Raw genomic sequence first — 11,515 nt, 5'->3', positions numbered from 1 at the left:
CTAAGTCCTTACAGGATCACAAAGGCATGCAACGCGCGGTGAAATCACCACGCGGCATGTCCATCTTTCACCATCACGGCATGTGAGTGCGAGTCTGCCGCGGCCGGGCGAGAAAGGGTCGAAGTCAAGGGTCGAAGTCAAGGAGCCCCGAGATTCGGCAGGAAACGCACAGGCGCCAGCATGATGGTGCGAAAGTAGAAGTAGCAGGCTTCAGGCTTCACCTCAGACTCGTGACGAATCTGGGAGGTTTCTTTACCATCGCGCTAGAGTAACACTGGCCTGCCTGCTACTTCTCGCACAAAGAACCAACGTCTTCCACAGCATCGAATCGATGGATTGGCATCACTGCACGCCAGACTTGCCAGTCAAGCAGCATGGGCCTGCTTGCCGCCCAAAGCACCTCGGCCGTCCGATCATAGATTCACCTTACTTGGATGGCCATGATGTAGTACACTCGCGCTGAAAAACTACTCATGTTGTAAGCAAATGCTTGGTTCTAATTTTGCATATATATATAGTATTAATACTATATATATATATATATATATATATAGTATTAATTTTGGTCTTTTCACCTTCCTCTCTTCTCTGCCCTCGACACGGTGGTGGAGCTCCCGCAAGATTTCGACACCATGGACATTGGATTGGAGATTCTCCTGACAGGGGTGACGAGTAAGAGTCCCACTGTTCCAATTTTAAATGGTCTACCCTAACAAGCGCGCAAGTCTCGAGAGTCCGCACCGAGGCCGTCGAGTGAGAAGTAGCGAGCTGTAGTTTGGGGGTCCCAATCTCCGGAGAGCGATGGATCAAAGCATGGTCTTACTCTCCAAGGTATGAGTCACCAACATGCCGCCGCGAGCATCTCACCATGACCGGTCATCGCCACCATGCCGGCAATCGAGCTTAATACAATTGGAGAATTCCGTGTGCACATGAAACCCTCGCTAGACTTGGTTTTTGTTGTTACTGGTGTTGATTTTAGGCCTCAGAATTATACGCAGAGTTGGTTCTGGCGTGTAGCAAGATACAGATGTCGAACTGTCCGACGAGAGCGAACCTGCTCCTTGGGGAGAACAAAAGCTCTTGTTACTCGAGACCGATGACGGCCCTCACAATCTCACGCAGCGCTAGTCCTTCAACTCGACGGGAACGAAGAGACCATGGAAGCAAATCGTTAGCACGCGAAACATGAACTCGTCGAGAGGCAAATCACGATCAGAGAGAACTCGACAGAACTAGGAAACTCGAACTCGCCCAGAACGAAGAAGAACAAGAGCAGATCGAAAGTTTTTTTTTTTTTTGAGGATTTTTTACTCTACTCAACTTATCAAACCAGGATTACAACTCAATATTTAAAGGACCTGCTAACCGAACTCTAAACTACTTTGAACTCTAATTTCTGAATCAAATTCGAACTAACAAACCAAGCACCAAACGAACTATCTGTCGTCCTTGCTTTTGCGTGAAACAAATCCGTGATGCCCACGTAAGGATTAAGTCCAACATACTCCCCTTAATTCTGATGTGGGCTGAGATCACGAATTCCCAGTAGATGCCGCATGACAGCCAGCTTCACTGCTTGCAATGCCTTCGTTAAAGCATCTGCTCGCTGCTCCTCCATTCAGATGAACTCAACCTCAATCTTGCCTCCTTCAACACACAAACGGATGAAATGAAACTTGGTGTCAATGTGTTTGCTGCGACCGTGAAACACTGGATTCTTCATCAAAGCAATTGCCGATTTATTCTCAACAAACAATTTGACTGCTTTGGGATCTTCTTCTGTCAGCTCCCCCAACAGACTTCTAAGCCACAGTGCTTGGCATGCCGCTGCCATTGCTGCCATGAATTCAGCCTTGCGCGAAGACAAAGCCACTGTTTTCTGCTTCTGCAAGTTCCATGACACCAGACTATCATTGATATAGAAAGCCATACCTCTGGTACTCTGCCTATCATCCATGTCACCGGCCAGGTCACTATCAGTACACCTGGTGATTACTTCTTCTGTTCCTCCTCTTGTATACACAAGCCCATAATGAACGGTGCCCTTCAAATACCGAAGAATCTGCTTCACTGCCTTGCGATGCATCACCATGGGCTTCTCCATAAATCTGCTTGCCACCCTGACAGAAAATGAAAGGTCAGGTCTTGTATGGAGCAAATACCTTAGACAACCAATGATGCGTCGATACTCAGTTGCATTCACCGACCGTCCATCTGGATCCTTATGCAGCTGCGCCCTTTGTTCCATGGGGAATTTTGTGGGATTGCAATCCAGCATACCGAATTGGCTAAGGACCTTCTTCACATATGCTGTTTGCTTGATTGTAATTCGCCCATCTTCTTGCGCTACCTCAACCCCGAGATAGTAATTGAGCAATTCGAGATCGGCCATCTCGAACTCACTCATCATTTGCTGCTTGAATCCCATGATCTCTTCTGGACTTTCTCCTGTCACAATGAGGTCATCAACATATACTCCGACTATCACACCTGCAAGACCTGATCCTCTTGTGTATACGGCTTGCTCTTGAGAACACCTGCTGAAACCAATCTATTTCAAGCTTCTGTCAAGTCGAATGTTCCATGCTCGTGGCGTTTGACGGAGTCCATATAGCGCCTTGCTGAGTTTGAGCACAAGATGTTCTTTATTCTTCACTACAAATCCCTCCGGTTGGGTCACATATACTTCCTCTTCGAGTTCACCATTTAAGCTGATTTGACATCCAGATGATGAACTTGCCAACCTCGGTTGGCTACAACAGCAAGGATGACACGCACGGTGTCCAGCCTAGCCACCGATGCAAACACTTCTTCGTAATCGATTCCTTGCTGCTGCACATATCCTTTTGTGACCAACCTTGCCTTGTGCTTGATCATATCTCCTTCTGTGTTCTTCTTCAATTTGTAAACCCATTTGAGTCCAATCAGCTTGTGACTAGCAAGCAGCGATATGAGAGTCCATGTGTTATTCTTCTCTATGGACTCGATCTCATTAGCCATGGCATCCTCGCAGACCTGCTGCCCAACAGCCTGAAGGTAGCAAGATGGCTCCTCTGTCTCCATGATAATGGCCTCTTCTTCCACGTCCCCATCGAGATCCGCTCTTGGAGCATTTCTCATGATGTCGTCGATGTGCCTGTAATGCACAGGGCCTTCATCTGTGTTGTTGCTGCTGCTGCTCGGTAGCGGTGTGGCCAGATCGTCCGCAGGCGATTCAGGGGCCGGCGTCACCAGTGGAGTGGAGGGAGATGCCAGGGAGGTTGTTGTCGTGCGTGCGACATCACTTATCCTGGTTGTTGGCCCTTCCGGCGTCACCTTGCCGGCCAGCGGAGTCGATGAAGGAGCTTGATCATCATGTGCCGCGGGCGTTCGCACACCTGTCGGACCACCCGCGAGTGGCACAGAACTGCCCACCACCGGCTCAGTGCTAATTGCCTCCTGACAATGAAATCAAATGGCTCTCCGCCAACTGCACCTATACACCAGCTCCACACCACACTTTCATCAAATTTAATATCACGACTTACATGAATTTTCCTGCGCTATGGATCAAAGAGACGATGCGCCTTGTAACCGTCCTCGACGCCAATGTACACCATCGACTAGCTTCGGTTGTCGAGCTTCTTCAAGTATGGTGTTGTTACCTTTGCATGCGTCGTGCAGTCGAACACACGAAGGTGTGCCAAATGTAGCTTCCTTTCATTCCAGGCCTCGAAAGGAGTGCGATCATGTAGCGCTTTTGTCGGCAAGCGATTCAGCAGATACACCGCGTGTCACACCGCCTCCCCCCAAAACCTTCCAGGTACATTCATGCTCTTGAGGAGGGACCTCACCATCGCCATCACGGTCATGTTCCTTCGCTCCACCACGCCATTTTGCTGTGGCGTGTATGGCGCAGTGATGTGTCATTCGATCCCGGCCTCCTCGCATAGCCGAGTGAACTCGCCAAAGAGAAACTCCCCACCGCGATCAGTCCTTAACGTCTTAATGCACCACCAGCTCATATTCTCGACCTGCAACTTGAATCTTCTGAACACGGAGCAGGACTGATCCTTCATATTGATCACATACACCCACATCCACCGAGTAAAGTCATCAATAATTAACATGAAGTAACTGTTACCGGCAAGAGTCGAAGGTGTGATCAGCCCGTAGAGGTCAGCATGTAGTAGCTCGAGTGGCTTCTCCGCCCTGAAATTTGCCGCTACCGGAAATGGCTGTCTCGCCTGCTTCGCCACCCAACACCCTCGACATAGCTAGTTTGGGTGCGTGATCGGCGGCACTCCTGCTGCCATCCCCTTGTCGACGTGCAGCTTCAATGTAGTGAAGTTGACGTGATCGAGCCTCGCATGCCAGAGCCACATCGGGTCTTCAACGTTGGCTAAGAGACACACCAATATTACTTGATGCAGTTTGATCTTGTAGAGGCAATTTGGAGTTCACCTCACCTTCATAAGAAATCGTGTAGGACTGCTATCATATACGCGTAGATGTTCAACATCCATGATCACCTTGTGTCCAACCTCGGTAAGTTGTCCTAGGCTGATGATGTTATTGCACAGTCTTGGAATGTAATAGACCTCCTGCAACAGTCACTGGTCACCATTCTTGTAGCTGAACATGATAGACCATAAGCCCATGATCTGTACCGTGGAGCTATCCCCGAACTTCACCTTGCTAGTGACACATTCGTCCAGATTTCTGAACTTTTCTTTCTCACTGGTCATGTGATTACTGGCTCCATTGTTCATGTACCAGACCTCAGAGCTGGAGCCTCCCTCCATCGCATCATGCAGTTCTGGCTTCAACTTCTGCTCATTCAGCAGCACGGCTCCCCGCTGGTGCTGCCATTCTTGTGCTGGCTCTTCTGACACCATGAGTAGCAAGGCCGGCACGGTGTCATCGGCACGAGTGAGATGTGTCTCCTCTTCCTTCTTCTTAGATACCTTGCACTCATTCGCGTAGTGCCCCATCATGTAGCAGTTGTAGCACTTGATGTGGCTCTTGTTGTGGCGATCGCTGCTCGAGCCGCTCTCTTCATCATTGCGCGACGTCCCGCCGTGACCACCTCTAGCACAGCCTCTGTCGCGTCCACGATCACCCTGGCCGCGGTTACTACTATCTACAGCAAGGTGGGATTTGCCTTTGTTGCTTGATGAGGAGTCACCACCATCCTTCTTCTGCGGTGCCTACCACTCAGCCTGAGTGAGCAAGAACTGGTCGTTGCCAGTGCTATTGCCACCGAATGCACGCGGGCGAGCACGTTCTTCAAACACCTTTAGCTGCCCCACGGCTTCCTCGAACTGCATCTTGTCAAGGTCGTAGAACTACTCGATCCTAGCGATCACACTCAGAAATCGATCCAGCACAATGTCAAACAGCTTTTTGACTAATGTAGCCTCCTCGAGCGTCTCCCCCAGGTTTGGGGTACCTAACGGACATGCCGTTGAGCCTTCCAGTATACTGGCCCAGGCTCTCTCCCTCTTGCATATGCATGGCATTGAAGTCACTCTTCAACATTTGCAGCCGCGCGTTCTTGACGCGATCCACGCCGATGAACCTTGTCTTAAGACAATCCCAGACCTCATTCGCAGTTTTCTTCCTCGCCACCTGCATCAGGAGATCCTCCGGGAGCGCTTGGAAGAGATGCAACTTCACCTTCTTGTCCTTCTTCTCGTTGACGGCTGCACCGGCCGCTGGCTCGACTGCCTCTCAGACGCCTTGATCTTCCATCATCGCTTGCATGCGAATCACCCAGCTCGTGTAATTTGTCACCGTCAATTGCAGGTACTGAAACGGCCCGCTGCCGCTCTCCCGCGCTGCCTCGCCCTAAGGAACGATCGACATCTTCACGAGTTGGTGCTGACTTTGTTTCGGCTACAAGCAAGCTGATGACGCAGGTCAATCCGGCGTATTGGACTTCTGCGTGTCCTGTTGGGCTCTAGTACCAGATGTTGATTTTAGGCCTCAGAATTATACGCGGAGTTGGTTCCGGCGTGTAGCGAGATACAAACGTCGGACTGCCCGTCGACTTGAACTCGATGAGAGCGAACCTACTCCTCAGGGAGAAGAGAAGCTCTTGTTACTTGACGAGACTGATGACGGCTCTCACGATCTCACGCAGCGCTGGTCCTTCAACTCGACGGGAACAAAGAGACCACGGAAGAAAATCGTTAGCACGCAAAACACGAACTCATCGAGAGGCAAATTAGGAACAGAGAGAACTCGATGGAACCAAGAAACTTGAACTCGCCCCAATCGAAGAAGAACAAGAGCATATCGAAAGTTTTTTTTTTTTTTTGAGGATTTTTGACTCTATTCAACTTATCAAACTAGGGATTACAACTCAATATTTAAAGGACATGCTAAACGAACTCTAAACTGCTCTGGACTCTAATTTCTGAATCAAACTCGAACTAACAAACCAAGCACCAAACAAGCTCTCTGTCATCCTTGCTTTTGCGTGAAACAAGTCCCTGATGCCCACGTGAGGATTAAGTCCAATAACTGGGATTAATCATACACGGTTCTCCGGTATTACCTTACTAGCTACGTCATTGCCCCAAGCGCAAAGATGCTTCCGACGATCGGCCACAACCTCCTTTTATAGGTACCTCAGGATATGGGATTGCTAACCCACACGATGTGATACTAAATACTACTTCTATTTTCGTTTACTTATCACCGGTTTTTTACTGTAACAATTTTAACTTTGTGTTTTTCTATGACAAATTTATATATACTTAAAATTTTCGTATCATTAGATTCGTCGTGAAATATATTTTTATGTATTTATAATTTTTAAAAAAAATATAAGATTAAAATTGCTACTTAAAAAACTAGTGACATACTTTTCGTCCGCGTCCCCCTGTAGAGCTGCCAGATTGGGCTTTTCGTCCGCTATTTTGCGGCCAGATTAGCCTGACCTTAGGTATTTTAATTGGGCCAACATTACTATGGGCTCTAATGGCATCTAAGAGAAATGTAGGAAACGATCCAAAAGTTAGCGGATGGACCTGACACAAAAAAAATGAACCACATAAGCTGAAACCGGATTCAAATATATGGGAAAATGCAAACACAAATTGGCAATACGCAACACCAATTCAGGCAATAAACGACAGCCTAGGACGCTGCCCACAAATAGCCAGGAAATGAGCCATCTTGTGTCTGTTTAGAAGAGAAATTTTGGCAGGGAAGTGCAGACGAGAAGCTCTCAACATTTGGCAGTTGAGAGCTATTTGGCATCGAACTCCAGCTGAAGAACTGTAGCACCTTGACAATCGCCGAATTATTTGATTATTAGCTTTAAGGAAGTTTCTTTCTACCATGTGATGGTGATCAGAGATCTAGCAACCACATCAATGTCTGTATAAAATCCTTAATAAAGTAGTAAGATCATCTCCAACAGCTACCTCAAATTTTCATCCTCAAAATACTATTACAGTATCCCCTATCACTATTACAGCATCCCCTATCTCTAACACTGTAGCAGTACTGTATCACTGAGTACAGGCTCACGAATTTCTTAGTGCTACAGGACCCCGCAAAGTACTGCAACACTAAAATTCTCAAATTTGCAGATCTTGTTGGAGAGCGCCTAACCGTTTGATAAAAATGGTTAGTGCTTCTTTAGTGCTTGCTGTACATGAAAGTAAGAAAACAAAGTCTGACAAGGTGACAACGACCACCCATGGTCTATCTTTTTCGAGTTCTGAAACAAAATTTACAACATGCACCGTTCACGAGGGATGCCTGTAATTCAGCACTGAACGTATTCGTCAGTCAGTTCGATCGAGCTCCCCACGCTTTAATCTGGAGCAAAGTTGACATTCAGCTGGAACTATCTTTCCTGTTCTGTATCAACAGAAAACAAAAAGGAAACAGGAATAAACCAGATCTACACTGAAGATATCTGCAAAAGCTACATACAAGCTTTCTGTCCTGCCACAGACAACCGCTGATGACTGATATGAAGATCTCTAAGGACCACCTCATGCAAAATTCAGAAAGTTACTGAGCACAATGTTTTGCAACTAGGCCTAGCTGGCTCACCAAACTCGTATTGGGCAGCTGACTGCCATGATTACAGGTTCGTTTCTTTTCTTTTTAAAAGAAATGCATCATCTCAGCTTATATGTAAGAAATCGATGGTCATGCACTCTTGCCTTTCACTTACAGCATTTACTCCTCTACTCAGTCATTTAAAGTTGTTGGAGTTCAGAGAAGTCTATATACATTCGAGAAGATATTCAAACCATTAAAATACTAAAAGTCTTCATCCAAGACGACTAAGTACACCATTAGAGAGTGATTAGTGCTTATAGGTCTAGAGAGAAGTGTTGCTAGGTGCTGTAACATAAAGAGTAAATCAAGTAGTGATCCAACCGTGTACCGAGAGATACGTCGATACTTTAGAGTTTTGGTGACTCCCAATAACTTGTTGACCCTTCGATCTGGTGTAGAGCGGGACAAGAAGATTGTACGGGGATAAGGAGACCCTTGTCATTGTGACTAATGCTTTGAAGTGAAGATGACATACAAATGATCGGAAGAGAGGTTAGTGGCGAGATCTCGCCTTGGTGGCTCATCATGCTTGAGGTCTTATTTTGGTGACTTGGTATCTCTAGAGTCTTGATCGGAAAAGACTTGTTGACTATGAGTATATCTTTTGTGGAGCCTTAATGTGGACTATGGATAATTTATATGTCACCGATACCACAAGATAAACATCTCTTATACTGAGTTTATCTCTCTACCTTATTTACATTTCTATATTTATATTTTTATAATTTATTTTGCTAAAATATGTTACAATTCTTTTAAGCGGTAGAGTAGATACTTAGATAAATTTGAAATATATTTAGATAAAAATTAATATATACTTATCTTATGAAGTTTTTAAAGTCATTAAGTGTTCTAATTCATTCTTTTTAAACATCACCGTTCCTACTGTACCCAGCGACTACAAAGTCCTCTAGTCTTGTCGACATCTCAATAATTTGCCACGGAGTACATGTCAACCGCGAGACATGGTAATACTCTCCACCCAACTAACTTCAAAACCTAGATCTTGGTATATAAAGAAGCTAACAGCTTTGTCCGTACTCACTTATGTGTCTAGTGTATATATGTCTGTATGATATATGCATTCCATACGGTGACATTGCATTGTTGATGATATATGCATAAGCGCCACCGTTAAAAATAGGACCCTCGTAGTTGGATCCAGCTCGTCAGATTGGATTTGGGCGGAGCGGATTCGTATGAAGCCTTTGCAACATCAATTGGGGCCCTTGACTCGAGACATGGTTCGTGGGCAGTCATCACGACATCACATGGTTGAACAAAGCATACGTGTATCGCCCCCGGACGGGAAAGATAACTTAGCGTAGGGGATAGACTTATGGTTTATCTCATTTATCTACTTATTCTATCTAATATCTATTTATCTATTAATTCTTTCATATTTTTTATAATCTTTTATTTACCTTAGATTAATGAAATTTTTCCTTCAGGCTCCTGACGCATTCGGAGTTTGGGAGGTTTGTTCGAGCTGGGAAGTTGCGATGCCGAGTCCGCGACCTACTGCAACCATGTCCACGTCAGTCTTGACCTCTGGGAGTCATGCTTCACTTTGCAGATTACATGCTGTGGCCGGCAGGAAGATCAGTACAGTATACTCGTCCTCCTCAAGTACTCCAAAATAATTGCATTTAATTTTTTCTCTCAAAGAAATTAAACAAGTATTTGCATTTCATCCTACCAATTACACGCATGATATATGCATGGCCCATGATCTATGTGGCCAAGTGTATACTACATGCTTTGAGCGTACGTTTCTGCCTTCTGCATGCATGGTTGGCATGTATAACTTTTCAATGTGCTTAATTTGTTTTGTAGTATGATCGTTTCAGTATGGAAGCAGGACGAGACTAGGTAGCTGCCTCCTGATGGCTGGGGGTGGAAATAGATAAGATACGGATTACTTTTCACATTGCTATTTATGTTTTAATATGAATATATATATAAATTTGAATATTCTCAAATACGAATATGAATTGGATTGTTCGAATATGAATCCGTATCCGAATAAGTATTAGATTCAGTTGTATGTGAATATCATATAACTTTAACGATAAATTGTGAAATAATATATTTATTTGACACGAGGATGATGGCAATTCAACATAAGGAACTTAATTTTTAGTAGATTGATCCTCTACCTTAAGACAAAGAGTCACTTTTAATATAATACCATAACTTTAGATGATTTTGAACCATTGGATGAGAGATTAAAGGGCTAGATTTATTGCTATACTATACGTGGTATATTATCAAACAAGTAGAATTGAAAGAATTTAGTAAGAGAAACAGATAAAAGAATATACACTTCTATAGAACACCATATATATAGCGTCCCATCAGTACCGGTTCAACAGTAATCGGCACTGAAGACATATCAGTGCCGGTTCTTAAACTCCCGAACGCGAACAACAGCTGAGAACTATCAGTGTCGGTTCTTAGCTAGAACCGGCACTGCCACGAACTGGTATTGATAGTGACTGTATCAGTGCCGGTTCTAGCCACAAACCGTCACTGATGATTTCTACTGTCACAGCTCATTAAAAAATTCATAATTTTTTTCACACGAAGTTGGATGGGCAAAAACTTCATATTAAAATTATAGCTCTTGATGAGATCTACAACTTTGTTGTTGATTTGTTTTTTAATTTGAGATCATTTAAATGTCCAAATAATTATAATAAATTTGCAGCAGTGGCCGCTAAGAGCTCACATTAAAAAATTCATAATTTTTTCACACGAAGTCGGATGGGGAAAAACTTTATATGAAAATTGTAGGTCTCAACGAGATCTACAACTCTGCAGTTGATCACTTTTTTTTATTAGATCATTTAGATATACAAATAGCCATTCAAACGTTCAGTCAGAAGATATCAAAAGGACTTATTTTGCTACTATACTCACAAACGGACGATAGCTGAGATTGTTAGAGGGGTCATACGTGCGCACAGGCTATGAGGTCTTAAGTTCTAGTCTTGGTTGCCGCATGCGAGCGAATATCACATGACTTTGTGAATATTAGGTGCGGTCGGGTGGGCGACATCTGGTCGCGAAAAAAAATATTTGAAACTTTTTTTGACTTGAAAAACGTTGAATCGAGACCGACTATCAGTGTCGGTTGGAGCCACCAACTGACATTGATAGTGATTTTTAGTGCTGGTTACAAACCCGTCATTGATGGCGATTTTGAACCGGTACTGATGAGGTGTTTTGGTGTAGTGATAATTTTGTGTTACTCATATTTATATTTTGTAGAAGTATTTTTACATATTTAGATATGAATATTATCTATATTGATTTCCATTTCAGAAAAAACAGATTAGGATATATCCATATTCATATCTATAAAATAAATTGGAATATATCTATATTAACCCCCGTCTATCAATCGGATACAAATCTTTGTTTCCACATTTACATTTAACCA

At 44.3% G+C, this 11,515-nt stretch overlaps 1 protein-coding gene across 1 annotated transcript; it reads right to left on the bottom strand.

Annotated features, from left to right (window-relative positions):
• Positions 1–4,595: 4,595 nt before the first annotated feature.
• LOC133918036 (uncharacterized) lies at positions 4,596–5,619 on the bottom strand. Its single transcript, XM_062361811.1, has 3 exons — positions 5,440–5,619; positions 5,280–5,330; positions 4,596–5,192 (listed from the first exon to the last, which is right to left on the bottom strand). The coding sequence occupies exons 1-3, from the start codon at positions 5,617–5,619 to the stop codon at positions 4,596–4,598; spliced, it is 828 nt and encodes a 275-aa protein (XP_062217795.1).
• Positions 5,620–11,515: the final 5,896 nt, after the last annotated feature.

The sequence above is a fragment of the Phragmites australis genome, chromosome 5, assembly GCF_958298935.1.
Source record: "Phragmites australis chromosome 5, lpPhrAust1.1, whole genome shotgun sequence".
In the NCBI taxonomy this organism is placed as follows: Eukaryota; Viridiplantae; Streptophyta; class Magnoliopsida; order Poales; family Poaceae; genus Phragmites; species Phragmites australis.
This window is presented reverse-complemented; position numbering and strand designations above follow the sequence as displayed.

What these genes read in the sequence shown, in the direction of transcription:
- LOC133918036 (XM_062361811.1), bottom strand. Translation starts at nt 5,619, where the DNA reads ATGCAGGTGGCGAGGAAGAAAACTGCGAATGAGGTCTGGGATTGTCTT. An exon ending in GAAGGCTCAACGGCATGTCC is followed by an intron (nt 5,331 to 5,439) that starts GTTAGGTACCCC and finishes AGGATCGAGTAG; the next exon opens with TTCTACGACCTTGACAAGAT. An exon ending in AAGCCGTGGGGCAGCTAAAG is followed by an intron (nt 5,193 to 5,279) that starts GTGTTTGAAGAA and finishes GCTGAGTGGTAG; the next exon opens with GCACCGCAGAAGAAGGATGG.